This window comes from Microtus pennsylvanicus, chromosome 5, assembly GCF_037038515.1.
Source record: "Microtus pennsylvanicus isolate mMicPen1 chromosome 5, mMicPen1.hap1, whole genome shotgun sequence".
Classification (NCBI taxonomy): Eukaryota; Metazoa; Chordata; class Mammalia; order Rodentia; family Cricetidae; genus Microtus; species Microtus pennsylvanicus.
This window is the reverse complement of record NC_134583.1, coordinates 80,876,905-80,901,247: the sequence shown is the minus strand read 5'-3', so window position 1 is coordinate 80,901,247 and position 24,343 is coordinate 80,876,905. Positions and strand designations below refer to the sequence as shown.

At 47.3% G+C, this 24,343-nt stretch overlaps 1 protein-coding gene across 2 annotated transcripts in view; it reads right to left on the bottom strand.

Annotated features, from left to right (window-relative positions):
* Positions 1-24,343, bottom strand: part of Inpp5a (inositol polyphosphate-5-phosphatase A) — a 196,409-nt gene that overhangs the window by 63,380 nt on the left and 108,686 nt on the right. For both annotated transcript variants that reach the window (XM_075972662.1, XM_075972663.1), the window contains exons 5-6: positions 11,763-11,826; positions 5,709-5,812 (exon numbers count right to left, since the gene is read on the bottom strand). In XM_075972662.1, the coding sequence (XP_075828777.1) occupies positions 5,709-5,812; positions 11,763-11,826 (168 nt within the window). The remainder of the gene's footprint in view (positions 1-5,708; positions 5,813-11,762; positions 11,827-24,343) is intronic.

Genomic DNA, 24,343 nt, shown 5'->3' with positions numbered 1-24,343 from the left:
ACTCCAGTTCCCAGGGGTTCAGCATTCTCTTCTGACCTCCTTGGGCACCAGGCACATTCATGGTGCACATACATACATGCAAACAAAATATCCATACACATAAAATAAGAATAAAAGAAAACAAAATGAGGATCCAGAGATGTAGGATAGGGAAGTTTTGTATTCAGTCTCTTACTCCTCTATATAACAGAAATAGCTCAGTTTAACTCCATGACACTTGGACCACATCCTGTAAATCATTCTATTAAATCCCCTATTTATTTATAAATAGATAAATAGATAGATATATAAAGATTCATTTTATAAGTTATGTTCCTCTAAAGAACCCTGACTAATACAGTCAGCACCATAACTAATATAGAATCTACACTGGATGTCCTTATGACTGATACAAAGAGACCTGGCCACCTCTCCCAAGCTCAGGCATCACTCTGTGTGGTCCTACACTCACCACGTTCTCAGCACCTTGGGACATCATGCTTGCAGCACAGCATGGGTTCCTCTTCATCCAAGACCAGGCCTACGCTTGTCTTAAGGTCCAGTATGCACAGGCTCACAACATATAGAGCTGGACATAACACAGAGCAGTATGCTCCACTGGGAGGGTCAGGCATTCTGGGGTCACCTGTCCCTTCATAAAGGTTCCCCCAGAGAAGCAGCAAGCCCAGTTCACCTGCAGTCATATTTCCAAGCTCACACCTATAGTCACACTTCCAAGCTCTGACCCCAAATTGATTTTTTTTTTTTGGTTTTTCGAGACAGGGTTTCTCTATGGTTTTGGAGCCTGTTCTGGAACTAGCTCTTGTAGACCAGGCTGGTCTAGAACTCACAAAGATCCACCTGCCTCTGCCTCGTAAGTGTTGGGATTAAAGGCGTGCGCCACCACCGCCTGGCTCTGACCCCAAATTGAATACCTGCACTTTGCCTACAATTATATAGCAAGCAACAGCTTCACTACCAAAGCAAATGAAAGGCATTTATGAATTTCAGAACCAGAAATAATCTTCTTCTTAGTTTTCAAACTTGTGTAAATTAAGGTACACATGTACATTTGTGTGTTTTGAATACACACATGCATATTGTTGTAAAAATTAAATTTCCATAATAGAGCACTGACTTCAACATCAATTACTAATTGAATACACAAAAAAAGTGTGCTTTTCCTGTAACAGATATTGGTAATAACTACAATTAGGATTCTAGCTAGATGTGAGACTTTCCATGAGTTATAGGTGAATCTTACAAAATATACAGTTAATATTTGTAAAACCCGACAGTTTGGTAAAATATTTACAGAACATCTTGCCTCTGAGGCCATCTCATCACTACAACTATGATCACTCAGACTCCACTGTCGACATTGTGACAGAATGGCACCCAAAGTACCACCCAAGGCACTCTGACATGCCCACAGTGTCTGGCCCTGGCTTTGTCCATGTTCTGGGTCTGAGCGGAGGTGCATCTCTGTCCTCCCAAGAGCCAGTGGGCTCTACTGAACTTCAAAAGACAGCCCTCCTTCAGCCTCCCACACTCCCTTCATGACCTGAAAGGAGGTCTGCAGAGCAAAGCTCTCCCTTCAGCCAGAAAGAAACGAGCCCCAAACTTCCTCAGACTGCCAGCAACCAGAAGAAGGGAACAGAAACGGATCCACTTCCTTGCTTCTGGGGTCTTTCTGACAACTCATCTCCCTTTTATGGTCAAGGATGAGCACTTGGGTAGTTGCTACATGGGACCAGCCTACTGGAGTACACCCTACCCCCATCAGTGACCATGGGCTGCCTTTTTGACAAGGAGACTCCTTAGTAGGGCCTCCCTGAGACCTTCTATGTACAGTATACACAAATACACGCAAAGGAACTAACCATGCACATGTAAACACAAACATATACCTACTTATGACTATGTTTGGTATGGAGGGTGGGGAAGGCCCACATAGACAGGTATTGAGACAGGAACAACCCAGGCCATAGTAAAGGCCTTGGAAGGCCTACAAGTTCCCAGTTACAAAGTCGTCCCCTGGCCACTGCAGATGGGAGCAGTGTGCAGAGGGTAGGTGGGGCTCGACTTTGATAGGTCACTTCCAGGAGACCATGTTCTGGGACTTTCCTCTCACTGCCAACCTTCTGAAACCTTCCCTTATGAACTCCTCTGAGCCGATGGGGACGGCAAGGTTCTCATGTCTCTGGGGTGATGGCACTCAGGTTCACATGGCTTCTCCTCTCTTAGAGGAACCATGGTCAGAAATGGAACCCGCATAGGCCTAGGAGGAGGACACAGCGCTCACCTCGTGTGGCCTCTGCTCAGTTCCCTGTTAATGGGGTTCCTTGAGCCGGCAGATGGATTGCGAATCCAGGCAGCTTCATCTACTGAGAGAGCATAAATTGCAGTGGAGAACAGAGGGGCTGCAGGAGGTTATCACCACGCGGCCCCACTGAGGAAGGCCTGCTTGGAGCATTAGTGGAATTAATTCATCTTTCATGGGCACATGCAGCAGGGCCCGTGATCTATGGTAACAACCAATTTCTCACCACGGCCAAGAGGAAAAAAATGACTCGGTCCGATCGACTACACAAATCTGCTTTTTAAAAATGGCCTTGCGTTATCTGGAGTGTTGCTCCCAGAGGCGTCATTTGAAATTCATACTGAGCCAGAAGCACCCATAAATCAGCAGAGAAAGTTTTGTTAGTTTTAGAAGCAGAGGGCCGTCATTATTTGGAATTGCATTATGCCTCCATCACGGTAATTACATTTAGATTATCCTTAAGTGATGGCAATAAAAGAAAGAGAGATCAGTCTTCAACTAATTCTCTCCCCTAAATGTGCTGGGTGCAGTGACGGCCTGGCAGAAGGCATGAAGGGGCAAGCCCAGGAGGGGATACCGAGGGTCTAAATAGAGCTGCTGCTGGTGATTTCTGCCCTGGAGCCCCGGGCCCCACCCTGTGGAACACAACGTGCTCTGTGAGCGTCTGTGCATTAAGAAGCACCACAGAACTGACAGAGGTGTTGGAGTTTGTGGCTTTCAAACGAGGTTTTGTTTCTGCTCATTACCGTGGTGAAAGGACACGTGAGAGTGCACTGCACAGCCCAGACTTAAAGGTACACTCCCCAGCTGAGCAAGCACTTTCCCTGCAGGCCCAGGAGTCAGCCACCTCGGGGGTCTGGGAACCAGCTGACAATCATGGACAGCAACTTGTTCTAAGTGAAGACAGGGGTCCACCTAAAGACATCCTGTGGCCTTCCCAAGATGAGAGTTCATCCTTCAGAGATATCCTAGGGATGCTGCTGCACGCCTTAAATCCCAGCACTCATGAGGCAGTCAGATCTCTGCGAAGCCAGACAAGACTACATGAGACCCTGACTCAACAAAACAACAGGGATGCATCCTTTTCTCTGCCTGCAGACAACGTGAATGAGGTCCTGACCAGCAGTCTGCTAAGTACAGGAAGGGATGGATCCAAGCAGTGGTCACTTTCCTGTGGGAAGGAGTCAGCCTCTCATACACTGTCCTGATGCATGTTCCACTTTGTCAGTGCTATGAAGGTACAGAGAACTAGCCTTCAGAGCAAAGGGTATCCTCCCTATATGGGTGGTAGGGTATAGCCAAGACCCCCAAATTTCACAGACTTTGATTCCTGAGGCCACCAGGTTTAGTGAAGCAAGAGAACTGTTAGTCAGAGAAGCCCCAAGGCTGCAGGTAGGAACAAGGAGGCTCTTGTTCTACAAGCAAGGGCTGAAGCTGCTGGGGACCAGAGGCACATCTATGCAAGAGCCTTTCATTTGATGTCCCACAGCCCCAGCCTTTTCCCTACTCCTCCCCACTCAGGATACACTTTGCTGTGACACACATCACTACTGCCTCTAGTGCAGTAGATGAAGCTGTGATGGGATTCCAGCTGTGGAATTCAAGGAGTGATGTGAGAAAAAGGCTGCAGGGAGGCCACACAGGCTGTGGGGGATGGAGGCTACACGCTGGTTCTTGTGGAGGACACCACATATCTACTGCTATATGCAGAGGTATGGGAGATGCACAGTGCAGCTGCATCCCCAAGAATTAAAACAGAGCACAGTGCAGGCCTCCTCAGAAACTAGGCACACTTGGGGCTTTTAGAGAGAGGGCAGACACTGTCCTCAGAAGGGCCTACTAGGGAGTACAGGGTAAGGGCCTCAGTAACAGTCACACACAAGACACAAGGAGTGTGTATGGTCACAGCTCCACTCTAGTTGGATGGGGCCCACATGTCTGTCTGTTTGCCAAATTCTCAGTATGTGAGACAGTTGAAAGAAGTATTTAAAGGGGGGAAAGAGATGCGTGGTGTGGGGAGGGGATGATCTCAAACACTGCCTCCCCAGGGAACTGGAACATACACCACAGCTTGTGCCTATGCTCAGCATTACCTTTCAGTGAACACCACCTGCCTGCAAGGGAACACCTCAAAGCCAGAGCCCCAGCACCCATCATTTCCTCAAGCCCTGGCCATTTTGAATGAGAGATAATATAGTGAGTGAGATCCCAGAGACTTCTGGGTAAAGAAACCCAAAATCAGTAGTAACTAGACTCTAAAGCTGGCATTTTGGGCTCATGGCTTTTTCATGGGAACAACATCCATGGATTCCTTCCATGTTTATCAGTAACATTCAGATTCAGGTGTTATTATATACAGACACAGAAGACTGAAACCTTCACGCCACCCTCCTCCACTCTCAGGATGCCTGAAGCAGAAGGGCCAAGAAACTGAGCCAGGGTAGACCTGAGCCAGCAGAGGACAAGAGACTGGGAACATCTCTGGCCTGAGAACAATGGATGGGGATGCCAAGCCACAAGCTGACAAGAGGCAGCCATGATCCTTTCAGGCAAGGCACAATTACAACGCAAGTTAATAAATTTGTGTGTGGCCTTGCTGAAAACCAGCTCTGAGCAAGTGTACTACTACACAGTGCAACCATCTCATAAGAGAGAACCACAGAGCAGTCCTTGGGACTGGTGAGAGCGCCTCCAACATCATGACGAAGGTGGGACATGTATGAACAGCCAGCATCATCAGGGGCCAATCTCAGTTCTTCCCACCTTGGCACCTAAAAACCTTCCAGCCAAGGCATCCAACATCTACCGAACCTTAACAGATGATTCAGGGCAGGTGTAAGATGAAGCCTGAAGGAAGCTACTCATATCTGAGTAGAGAGGCAGAAAGCAGCTTTTGGCTTTTTAATTTCTACACTCTATCAAGCAGGTGCAACTGCTAGCATGTATCATTCACCCACCAATTCTGTGTTAGCTTCTGTGTCTTCACAGACTGAGGCAACCCAGAGTTTCCTCTGGGTCTTAGCTCTCACTCCAGCAACCCCCAGGAAGGTGAAGGTGTACCACGTGCATAATTCCTGCACAGCATGGCATATACAACACAGAACACAGAGACTCCAGTCGCAGTATCAGCCCAAGGGAGAATGAAGACATTTTTCTTATCTTTGGGGAGTGGTTCTCGTGCCCACAAGTGAAGCTCTAAGTTTAGTAACAAGAAAACCTGAGCTCTTAGGTTCTCTGTGCCCTTATCCAGAGCAGCCCAGATCACCCCCAAACTCCAAGGAAAGCAGTCCCACGGTGTGACGGTGCTGTGACTGCTGACGGTGGATGGCAGTCCGACCTACACCACTTCTAACTCACTCATTCTGATAATCAGTGTGCCGATGAGGAGACACCAGTCGTCACACACCTCGGGAAAGTAGTCCTGTGGGAACTTCTCCTTCTCCAGCATGGGCGTGCTCTCCAAAGTGTCTGAATAGATCTCTTTGCCAGTGACTTTTTTATACTTCTTAGCTGGAAAAGATAGAAAGATATATGAATTAAGGATTCCGTCACTATACCCTACCGACCAGCCACATGTACTGGGGGTGCCATGCCCTACCACAGCAGCCCCTGGGTCAGAGGGATGCCTCCAAGCAGGCAAGGGGCCAACGGCTGCTCCAGAGGCGCCCATGGCTCATAAATTCTTGTTCCATGACCTGGAACCTGACACTCTACTTCATTATCCCCTAAGAGCTCCCAGCCTGCAGATTTACAGGGGCTAATTGGCACCCTCTTTGAAAGCCGTGAATATATTTAAGAGGGCTGTGGAATTACCATTCACTCAGACCTTCACATGAATTTATTTAATAACATCGATTTCCTCTTCACACACGAATGACATTACTCATATTCCAGGGAACAATTTTTACATGAGATGAAGACAGGGACACAGGGCAGGTACTCTTCAGGCTTGCCTTGCTAGCTGCCATCCTACCCCTCCCGGATTGACAGCACTGTGACTGGTCCTGGTTTGAGTCCTTCACAGGCAGGCCTGAGAGAGGTCCTTTCTATGGACAAGTGTCCCACATTCAGCGGAGCACGATAAGCATGAGAATGTATTTCTCACAGCCCTTGCAGGCAGGGCAAGAGAACTGCTGGCCTCAGCAAGGTGCCAGACGGGTCAGGCAACATTTGGTTCCCAAGGCCAGAACGTAGCCCAGATAGTCTTGTACACTGGTTACCAGTTCCAGCACCCCAAGATCCTTGAGCTAAGAATAGAAAGAAGTTCTTGAATTGTCAAGCAGGTTCTTAGAGACTAGCCTTGGACCAGCGGCTGCCAGGATTTCACATTCTAGGAGGAGCAGAACTTTCCCATTCTGGAGTATTTTCCATACTAGGGATGAAAGTAGACAGCGGGAGCTGGCTGAGGTATCCAGCTCCAGGACATGAAGGGATAGAGGCTGAACCCACATAAAAACAAAGTTTTGATTCTACGGAAACAGCTAGAGTTAAGGGTCCCCATTCAGAGCTATGATCTGGTTTTGGTTGTACTGATGGCTCCTAATGAATGCAACAGGGACTGAAAGCCCAGGGAAGCCTGTCCAAGGACTGGGTCATCCATGAGCTAAATGCATGGGCCTCTGATTATATTCCTCAGATTCAAGTGGATACTAGAGAACATGAGTGTGCTTAGCTTTGAAGCCAACGCCACCACCATCACTGCAGAAGGGCAACTGTATCTCTGTGTCTTCCTCACTCAGAGAGAACAAAGCCTCAGCAGAGCATGGAGCCAGCACCCAGGGTGGGTAGGCAGGGTCAGAGAGGTCCCCGTGAGCCCTGTGCTGGGGCAGAAGTGCACTTGGTCACAGGAACATTTGCTGCAGACACCCATCAATCCCACAGGAGGGTATCTGGTACATATAGTAGTACCCAGTCATGCTAGGGTGGCCGAGTGTCTGGTGGAAGGGCACTGGGAAGTCCGGGGAGTAGAAGCTTCCACCAGAGAGGTATTCAAACAGATACTTTGGGGGTTTCCAGGCAGGTAACTTTCCCAATAGGCTTGTCAGTGGGCTGTATAATGCCCCTCCCTCAGACCCACGAAACTAAAATGTTCTTGTCATCACATCCATCCCTTGGTGGCCTTGTGCTCTTCAGATGAAAAGGTAATGGCAGGGACCCACTCAGACAGGGATGCAGTTAGCAAGGGGGAAAGAACACATACACACATTGCTTTCAAACACTCAGCAACATGGCTATTCTTGTGGATCAGTCGGACAGTAAGAACAGTCAGCTACACAGTCAGGAAATGTCACACACCAGTCGAAAGCTTGGCACACTCTGGGCTCCTCAAAAATTCTGGCCGTACTGCAACACCTCTCCTAGCAGCCCATGTCTCAGCTGAACACATACACCAAGGAGGAACACCTCAAGGGTACAGAAGGAGCTATGCTCCATGGCTGAGGGCAAGCGGGTCTACATGTAAACACAGGTGAAGGAATGGCAGGACCTGCGGGAAGCCACTGTGCTTAGAAGGAATCCAGTGAGCATCTTGTTCCCTGGGGATAAGGAAGACATGGGATGGAAGGGCACGTCCTAAAAATGTCATTTTCAGAGGCAGAGACTGCACATATACCTATTCCACACGTCTGCATACAGTGTGTGCTACCCACTGAAGTCCAGTGTGCTTCAGGCTTTGCTTTTCATGTTGCAGTGCTATGGGTTTTGACAAAAGCACACAACTGTCATGTACCACATGACACCAATTTTTCTGTCCAAAATGTCTTCTATGCCCAGACATATCACTTTACTCCACCTGGACACATTCTCTATGTCTCTAGAGTTCTTCCATCTCCAGACAGTCACAGCTGGGATCCTGCAGTGTAGAGCCATCAGACCAGCATCTTCCACCTGCTCATGTTTCTCATGGCTAGCCAGATCCCTCTGTAATGACACTCCGTTCATTTTTCCAGGGGGTGTTGCAGCTGATTTTCTTGTCCAGTAGAGAGAGGATGGTCATCTCTATTCCCAGTTTGATGAGAGCATTTGCTGGATTCTGCCATACACTTTTTCTGCATCTACTGACGCAGCCATGAGGTTTTCTGTCTTTAACAGATGGTGTGAACAATTTTATTGGCTGATTTTAGAATGTGATGTCAATTGCATGACTAGAGTAAACTCCAACTGTTCATAGTGCATAATCCTCCTTACACACTGCTAACATCTTCCTGAGAACTCTTGCATTTTGTTTTCATGAAGCAGTCTGTCGGTCTCCCTCTTTCCAGTGTCTCCGTCTGGTTTGGGGATTCAAGCTGTACTGGCATGCAGGACAAGCCATGAGGTGCTTCTTGGCTTATACCTGGGAACTTCATAGAGAATGCCGTGGTTTCCTCAGGAGCTCCCCAGTGAACCTGCTGAACCTAGCGCTGTTTTTCAGAAGATTTACCTCTGACTCAGCTTCATTCACAGGTGTTGTTCCCCTGGTATCAGTGGTGGTCCCTTACTCATTTCTGTTATCAAGACTTTGTATCTTCCTTCTTTTTTGTTCTTGGTTCATGGGGCTAACAGTGTATCAATTTGATAAATCTTTTCTAAGAACCAATTTTCTCTGATTTCCTATATTCAATTCCATTAACTTTGTCTCTAATCTTTATTTCTTTTTTCTGTTTATTGTGAGTTTCATTTTCTACTTTCCTGCACCTCAACACTGGGCATCTTAACCACACTCACTTTAAATTCCCAGCACAATTGCTCCAGATCTCTGTCATATTTGAGTCTGTGCCAGAGAATTGGTTCATCTCCTTAACCTGACTTTTAAGTCTTTAGCGTGCTGCTGAGGACAGAACATGAGCCACTGGGTTAAAGAAGCAGACAGATGTGCTGGGCTGGGGCCATGTCCCTGGCCGCTATGTGTCAGACACTCCATCTTCCTTTTCCCGTCCTTGTGCTTGCCTCTGCTGCCTGAGGATTTCCAGGGAGACATCTCACCGACTAAGAGCAGCGCCTATCTTCCACTACACCTGCCCCAGGCTGTGATCTTCCCCCTGATTGGCAGCCCTGCATCTCATAAGAAGTAGGCTAGAAGCTGGGTTGACTATCTCAACTTCCTAGCCAGATGGGTTCTGATGAGAGTCTAGTCATCTGGAGACTTGGTTTCCTTGACAGCAAGCTCTGTGAAGCAGAATACAGTACCTGACCTTGCCTGTGAGATCATGTGGAACTCCTAGAAGAAAAACTCAAACACATGGATCATGAAAGCCTTCCTCCTCAAGCGCAATCACACCAGCCTCCTGGACCCAGTCAAATCCTGTTGCATGTACACACCCAGAGGTGTGCCTGCTCCTGGCAACCATGCCCTTGTCTGTCTGGGTGTGGGGGGTGAGTTTGCCCTATGACCATATTTCCTGTTGGATACAAAAAAGCTGTTCTGCTTGCATCTGTGAGAATGGGAGCCACATCTTCCAAACAATATATACTGGACCAGAAATTAGAAGTCCCCTCTATCTTTCTCTGCTGTACTTTTAGAGACTCCTTAAATTCCCAATTAGGTTCTTACTTTTTCAAATCAGGTTACTAATCCTTAAATCTATCAAGATTTCTTGCTGTGACTCCCATTAATCAGGAGAGTGAGTACTGTGTGCCCATCCTAGCCTGCAATGACCGAGTGGGCTTTATCAGTGCCAGCGGCCACCAGGTGACACCACTAGATGTTTGCAGCATTGACTCTCGTCCCAGAAAGAAGCATCTAAGCACATGCCTACAATGGGAGGTTTTGCAGGATGCACTGCGCATTTGCAAGGTACAATATGACTAACTTCATTTAGTAGTAAAATATGTATGCAAATGGTTTCTTATGAAAACTTTTCTATGGATTCAGAACCTCTTGAGTTTGGTGTTCTCTTGTGTGTGTGTGGGGGGGGGGGGGGAGTGTCAAGACAGGCGTTCTCAGCTGTCCAGGAACTTATTCTGTTGATCAGGTTGACCTCAATCTCAGAGGTCTGCCTACCTCTGCCTCCCGAGTACTGGGATTAAAGGCCTGTGCGACACCACCACTCAGATGTTCATGTTTAAGAGGCTATCTGTGTCTTACCCTAGCATTGCAGAAAAACGACCATATCTGAATGTCACTGCTGGAGACGTGCTCTGGTACCTGATGCTCATGGAGTCCTGGAAAAGCAGCTCTGGCCACCTCATCCTGGCCACATGCTTGTTGAAAACCACGTGTGTACTGTAGCTGCAGAAGCAGTGGCAAGCACTCTGTTGGCAGAAATCCTGCTCATCATAAGGTTGGACAGGATGTTAAAGCAATTCCGAAAAGAAAGCTACTCTGTCTCCTAGGGGGACTCTCTCTGGGTGAACATCAACAGTGAACCTGAACCAGCTGATGAAGGTGGTCAATGGTTACACATACCTGACAAAAAGTAACCTAAAAAAGGATTATTTTGGCTCAGGGTTTGAGAATACAAGCCATCATGGCAGAAAGTCTTAGCAGGGGTGTTGGCAGAGGTGGCAAGAACTTGTTCACATTTGGAGATCATGAAGCAGAAGTGGGCTATATCTCAATGCCAGACTACAGTGACCCAGTACCCTCTAGAGAGGCCCCACTGTCTAAAGACTCCACCACTACTAACCCAAAATAGAATCACCAGCTGGGAACTAAACACTTAAATGTGTGAGAAGAACATTTTATGTAACAGTTATTTTTATAATTGTCATGAACTTAGTGACATGATCTGGCCCCAGATGGGCATTGAATTCAAGAAGGTTCATATACAACAGAAGTGATAGAATGGAACAGGTAGTTAGAGCCCTGATGAAAGAGTCCAGATAGGGGAACTGCAGAAAGGGCCACCTCGGCAGTGACACTCAGGCAAACAGTGCAGGGCCAGCACCAGTTACTAAATGACAGCCAGCATGTTTCACAGCCACTCTGTTTCTGAAATATGCAACTCTTCTATTCCATTTCATACCACTGCATTCCAAAGGACCATGGGTAGAAAACTACTATCTCTTTTGAGTTCCTGTAAGAAATCTAGAGTTAGCAGGGTGTGGTAGTGCACACATTTAATCCCAGCACTCAGGAGGCAGAGGCAGGCAGATCTCTGTGAGTCTGAGGCCAGCCTGCTCTACAAATGAGTTCCAGGACAGTCAAGACTACTAAAACAGAGAAACCCTGTCTTGAAAAACCAAGAAAAGAAAGGGAAAGGAAGGGAGAGGAGAGGAGGGGAGGGGAGGGGAGGAACCTAGAGTTCACTAAGATTAGCAGAAGAGGGCAGAGGCTTTGGCATTTGACTCAGGACAGGCAGAGCATCAGGTCAGCAGCATCTCCCCGCAGGGAAGCCAGGGTGACAGGTTTTTAAGAAGAAGTGATACTAAATCCAGAGCATGCAGGCCTTCTTATGACAACAAAGCCAGGGAGACCTGGAGAGGACAGACAAGGGATGGGCTGCAGAAACAGATCATGGAAGCCGGCATGGAGTCTTACCTTTAAAGTCAAACTGGTAGATGTTTTTTAAGGATTCGTGAAGAAAATAAAAGCTTCCTAGTGCCTGTAGGAGCAAAGAGAAAGACAGGGTCAGGGCAATACTGGTTCTCTACTATGTGAGATTCTGGACCACAAAAGAGGACAGAGGAGACACACTGTCATTCAGTACCAGCAGCTGAGGCAGAGGTGGCCAGGGGGTGGTCAGCACCTCCTATCCACTACCTCCCATCCCCCAGCACGGTACAGTTAGCTCCAAGTAGCACTGGTCAGCCAACAAGCAAACAGCCACTGTGTTGTTGTCCCAAGCTGCACAGTCCAGGCCACACATGTTTTCAGGAGTGGAATCCTTGGGAGACCTAGGCTCATCTCTCCAAGGTTCACGCATCTGATACCACACCCACCACCATCTACTCCACGACCACATGACAGGCACAGATGAGATTTACTATTATGAAAAATAAATATCTTCAACAATTAAGGACCAAGGTATAGAAGTTAATCAGCTCCCACCTCAAATGTCCACACAGGAATAGTCTGGGAACCCCACTAGAGTGACCAGACAGTAAAGTGTGGTCCCCCAGCTCAGGGTCTCCATGGAAACAGGTCTAGTAGGTCTAGTCCCCTAACTCATTGTTCACATAAGGGTCTGGTCCCCAGCTCAATGTCCACCAACTCAGCATCCACAGGAACAGGCTACTTCCTCCTGGCCAGAATACCCACAAAGTCTAAGATTTTGTCCCCCAGCTCAATGTCCACACAAGAATGGGTTTGGTATTTCCTCCTCAGAATCCACATAGGAATAGCCTGGTCTTTACTTGCCATTAGACCCCAAGGACAGCACATCAGAAGGCTGAGACTATGTCCGCTGGCAGCACAAATGGCTTCTTTTGGCCTCTCAAAGGTAAAACTCAAATTCTTTTGCAGTAGTGCTTGGTTTTAATCTCCTCTGGCTATCATATGCAACAAAACTCTGATTGCCAATGCAGCAAACTCCGCTCCAGTCTTGCAGTCAAGGTGCTTGGTCTATGTGTTTGTACACATGACATTCTCATGAAGCTAGGCCCCATCTGGTATATGCTTATATGGAATTCTACCTGCTTCCCTAGACCATATTGGCTACTCCACAGTGGGGTGGGGAAGGGCTTTATCCAACCCCTTTCTTCTTTATGTCATCTTATGTTCTATCAATCCCAAGATATCTCCTGACCATGCCCCAGCCCTCTGGTTTCCCACACAGCTCACCTCCATGCTTTCAGCCCCAGAAACCAGCGTCCCCTGGAATCCTGCAGTTTTTCTTTCAACTCTTCCTCCCGTCCACCCACATCCTGCCAAGCACTCACTCACAAGGTGCTCTGTGTATCACATTGACCCTTGCCTCTGGAAGATTCCAGGGCTCTGCTGGCTCTTGTCCTCTGTCCCCATTTGCACTGTGGCAGGAAGGCGCTCTGCTCTGTGGATAGTCCAGCCCATAGTCATATTTTCCTCTGGTCACACATGGGAGTGAGGCGCCTTCACAGCAGAACTTGGAAGCAGCCAGCTTTCAGTTTGCCTTCTTAAGGCTGCATCAATGAGAGACTATGCGTCATTAAGATGCAGGGACTGAGCCTCCTCTATGGGCCAGAAGAGAAAATTGCAGGGCTGGGCCTAGCCGAACCTAACACTTGCTCCAGGGCCACATGACACACAGCTCTGAGTAGGATGCCTCTCTAGCTGTCTCAGGAGAAGAGGAACTAGAGAGTGTACTGAAGACCACTTTGGAAACTAAGCATTGACTCTTACATGAGAAGGCAGACAAGATAGTATAAGGTTTATGTAAACAAACCGAAATAAGCTGTAGTGTATACATCAAAACTGCAGTTCTAGCCAGAAACTCCATGATTAGCGCTAATGAATACCCAAAGTCAAAGCTCAGCCCAACTTTCCATCATTCTTGCCGCTGTATCAATACACCAGGACACCATTCACCACAGGGCACAGGATCTTGTGGCAGTGCACTGGCCTGCAGCCAGAAGACCCCCAAGCAAAGAGCATGTTCATAGTACACATCTTGGAGTATTGATTTCTTGCCTCTCCTGCTAAAAACAATTAAAATACATTTTACATATGTATAAATCTGTCACCAGTGCTTATTAGTTTTCTGCTAACGAGCAGCCTTCAGCCTCCACTGTGTTTCTGCCATAGCTATGAGTGTGGAGCGAAAGCCCTGACACCCTTGAAGACCAAGGCAACACGCAGAGCTCCTGACAAGCTCAGTGTTGGGATGCTGAGGTTGACCTAGCATAACGCACTCTGGGATCAGACCCCCAGCAGTGGGTACATGACAGGGGGTGTGCAGAGGGGAGCTAGTCTGGCCAGGCGGACTGACATTTCAGCAGCCACACTGGCTAGAAATGAAGAGTTGTCGGGCATATCTCAGGGGGAGTGCAGCCATCCAGACACATTCCAGTCTCAGGAGTGTGGCCACCTGCATAGCTCCATTGACTGAATGTTACAGAGGTAGGCCCAGCTTGCACATATAAGAGAGTCAGAACAACAGAGGCCAGATACTAGTGACAAGACTGCAGAGTCAAGATGAGATGTGCTTTGGTGTACTCCTGCTCCAGCTACACACAAACCTGGAAGTTTCCTGGCCTAGAGCAGAAGCCCACACAGAAGAGATAAAGCGGTTAGTAAGTAGCACCTCTATCACTGTGTATTCTCAAACAAATGTGACAAATTGGCTTGGGTAATCTATCATTTCCATTGGGATGTTGGCAGCAAAGAGCACACCATTAACCTAGGCTCCTGTAAGGGGCTCACTCTTCCAGGAAATGGCTGAGTCCTGAATTTAAGCCAAATCGACTCATCAATAGAGACACACAACTGTGCTATTTATCTCTCAGATCCTATGCATGAGGGAGTCACACAAGCATATGCTACATGTGCCCTGAGATGGGCAATAGCCATTTTATCTGTGGTCAGAAATGAAAATGTTGGGCAGCTCCCACAGCGCTGTGGACTCAACAATGAAATTTCCCAGCATGCCCGTGGGGAGGCCCTCCAGGTGCCAGCGCTGTAACCACTGCTGGGACAGATGAGTACAGGGCAAAGAGGCTATAGTAGGAGGACTAGGAGTACTTAGTAAAGGCAATACAGAATTGGGCAAGCAATTCCTCACAAAAAACTGTACCATACTGTTTCTGTTTCTATGGATAAAGCATTCCAGGGCTTTTTTTTTCTTTTGAAAATGAAATCAATCTACAAGCAGGAAAAAAGCTTTGTAAAACATAATAATAACTAATCTTTAGGCCTGCAACCAGAGATTTTAACTGTTCCAATTTGAACTGACAGAATAATAAACCATGAGTAGTTGAACCACTCACACCTCTCCTCCTCCTCACATACACCTCCCCTTTGCCTGACAGATGCCCCAACCCAAGGGAAGGAGGTGGCCTCGCTCCTCTGTGCTGCCTGCCTTCAAGCGCATACACTCTCTTACAATCAATCTCCGACAGCGCTACTCTCTTGAGAACAAACTTCAAAACATCAGAGGCTGAGGCATTACCACTTCCGCATGGTGACATTTAAAAAATGCCTGTCTTACATGCTGGGCATAAACCCAACTTGGTCTTATCATATTTTCATATCCTGTGGAATTCTGCTTGCTAACACTGTGCTAAAACATTTGCTTCCAATCTTGTTTCTGCTCTCACCACCACAGCATCACTCTAGTCCAACTCTTCAGTGGTGTTCAGTTTGCAAATCAGACAGTCATGTCCCTCAGCTACACAGGACACCTGCCCTGCCCTCCGTCCCTCCCTTTCTTCTTTTTGAAGACAGGATCTTTTCAGATGGTTCAGGCTTGCCTTCTGCATCAGCCTCCTGAGTGATGGGATGATAGGTTTGCACTTTTATTCCTGGGTACCACACTCTCTTCTCTGGAGTCTCCTCCCTACCCCACCCCCACCCCCAGTGACAACACAATGGATCCGGAGAGAGCACCCAATAAAGCCTTTCAGTCTTTCTCCTCCTCCTACAAGGGTGGCCTCCACCCCACCTTCGGTTGATAAGGTCACATGTATTGCATTGGCCCTTTCTAGAAGATCCTCTGCTGGTTTTACAATCCTCCTCTCCTCTTGCTTCCCTGGGAAGGATGGCCTTCCCCAACTCCCCCAGCATTCCCATCACCACATGTCTCCTCTGCACACCAACTCTACTTCATGTGCAAATCTAACAGACCATAGACCCACTGTCTATCTCTAAATCCCATTCTCTCCTCTGCCAATGTAAGGCCATCAGCTCTAAACGGGCACTGCTTCTGCCACTGCTATTGCCCCCCCAGTCTTCTCTCAGCAGTAGTGCACCAGCCGTCTACAAGTGCACACCTTCTGCCCTGTGCCCTCACACAAGTCAGCACACCTGCCATTCACAGGGCTCCAGCACTGCTGGCCAAGGGTTCTGCCTCTGGGGTTACAACATGCCTTCTTTCTCCTCTTCGGGTGATTCTCAGGAACCCCCTGCTATTCCTAGTCTCCATGGAAACACTATCTCCTCCAAGCAGCATAGGCCAACCTAGCACCCCATTATTCCTGCAAAATGCTGCCTACTCCAGCTGCCTGAGACTCGCCGCCTTACAGAAGAAGCTCACTGAGGGCAGGAATGTGACAAGAGTCCCCCACAACACATTAGTTCCTGGAGAAATTCTATCAGCACAGTGCCCTTGGGGTCCAACTGGCTGAGCAGCTCTGACTTAACTATCTGCTCAAGTCTCAAAAATTACCTAAAGCACAGCTTCTGAGAAGCTGTGTACTCACAGAAAATACTCTTCTGATCAGACCCCAAAGGTAAGCCCCGAAAGGACTGGCTTTAAAACAATTTAACAGATTGAGTAATAAATCAAAGCAAAGTTATTTTAACATTCATTAGATTATAAACAATAATAAATGAAACAAAGCTTTTGTTTCAATCAATGCAGAGCTTTATTGATCCTTCCCTTTATAATAAACTCACAGGCAGCCAATCTAATTGGATGAGGCAGCATTACCGCCTGTCTCCCTAGCATTACTGGTGGTGGGGGCACGTGGGAAAGGCAGCATTTAGCATGTCGCTGTCACAGGGTGTCCTCCTTTGTAACCAGTACAAACTGAGAGCTGACGCATTTCAGCTCCCAGGGCTGGACAGGAGAGATGGCACAAAGCTGCTCCCTCCCCACCTCCTGACCCTAGCCACCAAGCCCCATCCAGGCTGGCTGGTGGCCCAAGAGATGCACACATAATTTCATTCCATCTCCCATCCAACAGCCGACATTAGAAGTTAATTAAATTGGTTGTCCACTGTATTCATCCACTTACAAAGTTAATGATATTCTGTCCCTGAATTAAGGAGCATTTTATAAAGCGTGCACCATGGGAGCTGGCATGTCGTACATGGGGTGCTGAACTCTGTCACAGCTCCTGGTTGTTGCATCTCCAATTACGCAGCCTGGGAAGGGCAGGGCCCTGTCTGCCAGGGCAAAGCACAAGTCATCCTGACAGTGAGGGTAAACACTATACACAACAGCCACTTAATATCTCGTGTTGGACTACAATGAATTCCACCAGATTAGTACGCCTGTTAACATTTCACATTACCATAGTGTGGGGCAGCCAAATCAGAACAAGACAGTCTTGAAGACAGGCTGTGGGAGAGGTACGTACCCTGAAGGTATGGAAAGGGAAGGGGTAAGACTGAGTTCCTACATGGGACACATGGACTGTATGTTTCTATTGTCAACTAGACACAACCAGAGTCAATTAAAAGAGGGAACCTTAACTAAAGTCTCGATCAGACCGGCCTATAGGCATGACTGGGGGCAGTGCCACCCCCAGGCAGGTGGTGCTAGGCTATTTAAGAATGAATGGAGCCTGAGAACAATCTAAAGAGCCTGGTACCCACAATCACCAGGCCTGAAAATGGGAGAAATGGTCAAGGTGGCTGTCTTAGTTAGGGTCACTACTGCTGTTATGAAACAGCGTGACAAGAGCAAATTGGGGAGAAAAGGGTTTATTTGGCTTTTGTTTCCACATCACAGTTCATCATCAAAGGAAGTCAGGACAAGAACTCAAGCAAGGCAGGAACCTGGAGGCAGGGGCTGATGCAGAAGCTATGCTGGAGTGCTGCTCACTAGCTTGCTCAGTCTGCTTTCTTATAGAACCCAGGACCACCATCCCTGAGATAATATCACCCACAATGGGCTAGGCCCTCCCCCATCAATCACTAATTTAAAAAATGCCATACAGCCAAATCTTACGGAGGCATTTTCTCAACTGATGTTTCCTCCTTTCAAATAACTCTAACCTGTATCAAGCTGACATAAAACTATCCAACACAGTGGCCAAACCACAGGCCTGGGTAGCGACTAAGTGTGAGGACATGGACAGTTCTGCCATGAAATGATGAAGTTACCAGCAGGAATTAGGGGTGCAGAAGAGAGCAGGGATAAAGGTCCAGACCCGGAGAGTGTCAGGCAAGAAGGAAAATGAATAGATAGCGGAACAAGAGGGTGGGTAAGGGGTAAGAAGTGCAGTGGTGGGGGGCACAAAGCAGCCAACAGGGACGAGGAGTGATCAATGGGGACAAGGAGTGGCCACAGAAGATAGGAAGCAACCTAGGGGCGAGCCAGGAGGATGACCACATGTTCTTGCCATGCCAAGAGCAACGGAGACAAAACATATGCACAGAATGCACAGCATGGAAGCCAGTAGTGACATAAGCAGCCACATGCACACAGTTAATTTGAACCATTTTGACTATGCATGGCTTAGCTGTCTTCACACTCTCTTTAAGATGTTGGACGGGCTGGACAACTTCTTGCCAGACATCAGAAAAAGTAATCATAAAAGGAGGGCAGGAAGGGGTTCTCCACTATGTCCTGCAGCTTTACATGGACAGTGGTCCTCAGGATGGGCCATTTCTAGCTTGATGGAAGACATCAAGTAAGCATGATGTAGATGAACAAGGTATTCAAGCAGAAATGGGACGTCATGTGCACAGGCCAGCAGGTGCCTCCTTGGAGGCATACAGTCACCTGCTTTGCCCAAGTCCATCTATCTTCTGGGTGGCTGATGACCACAGATGGGAAAAGCAAGTCCTGCTATCTGCTTCACTGTGGCAGAAGGTGTGTAGACAGGAGAATGCAGCCTTGCAAAGTTCATACAGCATGCTGTGTCTATTACATGCCTCTGCTATGATAAGAAAGGATACCAACCCCAAGGCTTTCTGCATAGTTAAAGCTATGAAGACAAAGCTATGTAAGGATGGGGCTTCCCATACAGACATCTAGACCTTTACTGGCACCCCTGAGGTAACTTCCTTCTCAGACTTAGAGCCTACGCAACCTAGAAGTTTTTTGATAACATAGAGCTTGCAAACTGAATTTTGATAATATAAAAATCAACTTAAAATAACATCTAGGTTTAATTATTAAATTTATTAAGTTATACTTTTTCCATATCTAAATGGTTTCAGAAGTCAATCAATAGACTTTCATAGCAATTAAATTATGTGATGAGTTTACATCCCTGCAACAGCCCTGACTTCTCTTTTGGCTTCTAAAAATCATTAGCTTTTCAATTACAATCCCAGTTATGTGCATTATGGATATAGTCTAATTAAAGCACAATGCACTTTAAGAGAGGCCAGCACCGAGCAAGGGTTGTTTACAAAATACCTCCCACCATTAGAGAAGTGCGGGACACAGAAAACACTGCAGGAAGGCTTTAATTGATTTTTGTACTTCAATTATATTGGGAAACTGCCGTCTACTTCTGTTGCAATCATTTAACTTAGTTCCATGCTCAAGGAACCGCTGCTGTGGTGCAGCTCTTCCAAGGGTGTTATGAAGGAGAGCTCTAGGTCCTGATGGTCACACTCCGGGTCTGACATTCCTTAACTGTCACTCCTTTAGGCTGCAAGGCCTCAAGTGAGAATGCCACTTGCTCCTGTCCTTTGTGATGGACCTCTCTCTCATAGATGATCTATCTTACACACCTGACATCCACTCATGGAGACCCTATTTCCCATCTCATCCCTCTTCCTCCCTCCCTTCCTTCTTCACTTGGGCCGCTGTCTAAAGAGCATCCTTCAACATTTATCTTTCCTGCGGGTCTGCTGGTCATGAGTCTTTTCTGATTTCATGTGAATAAGAATGGATTTCTTACTTTGATTGTCCCCTCCCTTTGATCTGGGGAGGGGAAGAATCTTGCTATGCAGGCCCAGGCTGACCTAGTTACAGGTCCGCACCATGGTCTTAGTTAGGCTTTCTATTGCTTTGATGAGACACCATGACCATAAGCAACATGAGCAGGAAAGGGTTTATTTCACTTATATGTTTCCACATCACAGTCCGTCACTGAAGGAAGTCGGGACAAGAACTCAAGCAAGACAGGAACCTGGAGGCAGGATGTAGAGGCCATGAAGAAGTGCTGCTTACTCTGCTTGCTCCTCATGGCTTGCTCAGCCTGCTGTCTTATAGCATTCAGCCCTAGGATAGCATAGGAATGAGCCTCCCCATATCAATCACCAATTAATAAAATGTATCACAAGCTTGCCCACAGGTTATTCTGGGCAAGAACATTTTCTCAATTGAGATTCGCTCTTCCCAAATGACTCGAGCTAGTGTCAAGTTGACATAAACTAGCCAGTACAGCTACCATTCCAGCATCTCCTTCACTCATAGATGATCCTACAAGACAGAACTCTGTATGCAAGGCTCCCTCACTGCATTCCCTGCTTCTGTGAGTTGTGCTGGAATACAAGCTGTCAGTTAATGGTTAATTCTTTCTTCTTCTCTGCTTTCAATTGCATTTTAATCTATCTGGTATGGCTTTCTTTTTCAATTCTGACAGGAACTCACTGGGATTCCCAGTTCTGTATAAAGACTTTCCGTAACTCTAGAAGTTTGTGACTTATCACCCCTCCCAAAGATCATCCACTATTCTTGCAGAGGACTGAGGCTTGTTTCCCAGCATCCACATGTCAGCTCACAACTGGTCCAGTTCCAGGAGATCCAACACCTTCTGGTTCTTCAGGCACCAGGTACACATGTGATACATATACACACATACAGTCAAAACACACACACACACAAAACAAAAATAAGTAAATTAAAAAATATTATCTCTATCCTTCATCCTATCTCTCTGCTTGTTTCTCAGGCTCTCCTTACACCAGACAACTCTGGGCCATGTGTGCTCCACGAAGTGCGCACCCAAAATGTGGCACACTCCAGATGGTATTTCCTTCTGTCCTATTTGTACCCCACTGAGTATATTTCCATCCCTGCAGCTTCCAGTAAATGCAAAACATGAGTAAAACTTGTTCTACTTTTAAATTCTGCAGTTGCCAGCAGCCCATGAGCCCCCCTCTCCCCACTCAGGGAGTGATAATGGCCACAGAAGCAGAAAAGGTCAGGAGCCTGTTGGGTGAACAAAATCAGGACACAAGGCTATCCTGATTTCTGCCCCCAGAGAAGGCTGCTGACAGATCTCAGTGTGCAAGGGCCTGTCCTCAAGCTCTAATGTAGTCCCCTAAATATGTGACAACACGTCACCTCCTAGCCGACAGTTTCACTGCTGGAATCACTCCACCCTATCCTGTTTCTGATCATACAACACAGGTCTAGAGCGAGGACTCCTGTGCCTGCCTCTGTTGGGCTCGGAACTGTCATCAAGCTACTGAGAACTTCTGCCTGTTTCTTTCCTACCATACAGGGATGGTGAGAACACTACTGGATTCTTCAGATCCTCATGGTCACCAAGCACTATGGGCTGATGTCAGGAGCCAATAGGGCCCAATGCTCCTGTCAGGGGTGTCACCTCTCTCAAACCTATTCCCTCAACACACAAGAGTGTGATGCCAGAATACAAAGGCCCAGCACGGAAGGCTGCTGGCTTAGAAGGCTCTCCAGCTCCCTAGCAATCTCAGTGCTTCCAATTCCCCACCTGAACATGTCTCCCTCAGTCCAAAACATGATCTCTGCCTCCACCAGAAAAAAAGAACCAAGATTACCCCAGAAGAAAAGGGGCTTCAGCACACACTGTCCCCGACCTGGTACTGAAAGTAGCAGGACTTGGGGCTTTAACCATCCGCAAGGAGACCTTCACCTCTTTTCTGAGGCAAATCACGAAAAACTCTTACGGGAAAGATGTCCAAAACAAGCTATCTCCCACTAATGGCCTTGTTATAAATTAGACCTTACTGACAAAGACCAAGGACAAGTGACACCCATCAAGCGGACCTGATGTTTGCACTTTCCCAGACTCAGCACCGCTGTCCTGACCTCACACGTGTCTGTCATTCTCATTTAGAGAAAGAAATGGTGCCAGAATGGCAGGACAGAAGCAGGCGAGTACAGGTCAAGGGAGAAGGGCACGCCAGCAACCCTAGGGATGTGCCACTGTGGGGCCTCCTGGAAGGCCACTGAGGATGGCACTGGTGCAGCTGAGTTGGGGACAAGTCCCTTTTTGACTGCCACTTTACCTCAGGACTGGAGGTCACTTGAGTCCTTTCTTACTGATCAGTCTCATAGGTGAGTGATGACAAGCCTGGGGGAGGGGGGAGGTGGCAGGTGACATGTGGGAGTCTAGTGACACAGAGAACCCAGGCTGCAGTGGAAAATTTATTTTGAAATGTTGGGTATCTAGGTTTTGGTGAAGCCAGAGACAAAGATTTTCTGGAGGAGAGTTGTGAGCGGTAGAAGAAATAGAGATGAAGAGAAGAAAGGCTGAGGAGTGGCATGGGACATGCAGGGTCACAGAACCGGGAGAGACTGCAGGCTGCAGATGGGACTCCCTGCAGTAGCCAGTATACACAGAGCCAGAGGAAAAGGCACCTTAGATGAGGGAGAAGTAAGCTAGAGGTATCAAAATGGAACCACCACATAAAGACCAGAACGTGGATGAGCCTTAAATAGAAAGGAAGCTGCCCAAGCAGAACGGATTGAGTTTCTGCCAAGCCAGAAATGAAACACACAGTTGTCCCAAGACTAACAGGGTCTTCACAATCTAACACAAAGTTAGTGTGCAAACACAAAGAAGACAAAGGAGTGGGAGAGGACTTGGTAGAACCAGCTCTTCTAGAAATAAAGCTGTGGGATCCTAACCACATCCATATTATCTGAACCACCCTTGCCTCCTGTGTGGAGCAGGAGCGAGGGGAGCTCTACATGGCTCCATGCCTATGAAGTCTTACCAGTCTGTTCTCATTAGTGGCATACAGTATTCTACAATGGGACACTGATCATAACCCGTCAACAGAAGGAGAAGAGAATTTGAGAAAAGGCTAACCCATTCACACGTAGCTGCCAGTTTCCCAGGGCTTCTGAGTCTTGTTACTTCTGGCTTATAAAGTGGGACTTGAAGCTTTCTTCCCCTCCCTGTTACTACTAATATTCCCAAAGCTACACAGAGGAGAACATATATTTCCCCTATGTTCCAGTTCAAGCTGGGCCTAGTACACTGGCACCATCAATGGGCCACTTGCCTGAAATCTACTAGCCAGTGCCACACATTACTCTATGCTCAGCATCCCAGTTTTGCCCTCAGTGACAATGGCCAAGGGCTGAAAACAACACCCAGTAGGTGGGCTGTGCTCAGTGTCCAGTGTCTGCCAGGAATCATATGGGATCACAGAAGTACTCATGAAAGGCTATGGAAATCAACACATGAAAAGTACCATCAAAAAGGCTGCAACCACAAGCTCTGCAACAAGCCTTTAACTTCTCAAGAAGAGAGGTCTCCAGGAATAGGAGGCCTTCTAGAACCCGTGTACCCTAGCAATAAGGAGGCCTTTTAATACTCCTGTACACTAGCAATAAGGAGGCCTTCTAGCACCCCTGTACACTAGCAATAAGGAGGCCTTCTAGCACCCCTGTACACTAGCAATAAGGAGGCCTTCTAGCACCCCCGTACATGTGCAACAATGAGACCTAGCGCCTGTGTATGCTCACAGTGATGAGCCCTGCCAGCATCCAGTAAAGAATTTGCAATAATGAGCCCTTTGGGTGGTGGTGGCACATACTTTTAATCCCAGGATTCAGGAGGCAAAGGCAAGCAGGTATCTGTGAGTTCAAGGCCAGCCTGGTCTACAGAGTGAGTTCCAGGACAGCCAAGGCTACACAGAGAAACCCTGTATAGGAAAAATAAAACACAAAAAACAAAAAGCCCTTCTAACACTCCATGCACACTCATGTCCACCTTGAGAAGCATCGGTACTCTTTCCGTTCCCTGATTAATTCAATCTCCAACCCAGTTGGAGTTTAAAATAAAGGCATTATGGATAGTGACCAAGAATTTCATCACTCCCTGGTGAGCATAAAAATCAATCACTTAAGTCTTTATGATGTAACCTAAGAAAAGCAGACCTTTCTGAGGTTAAAAGATTTGATGGATTCTCATTTTAGTCAAAAAGAATCTGTCAGATACACCTGCTTCTGTGACAGAAATGCCTTCTTCCTTCTCACACTCTCTACCTACCATCTAAATAGTTATAGCAACAAGTCCGCGCCAGAAAACTTAAAAACCGGGAAGAGGGACAAATGGCTACCACCCAACAACACAAATGTG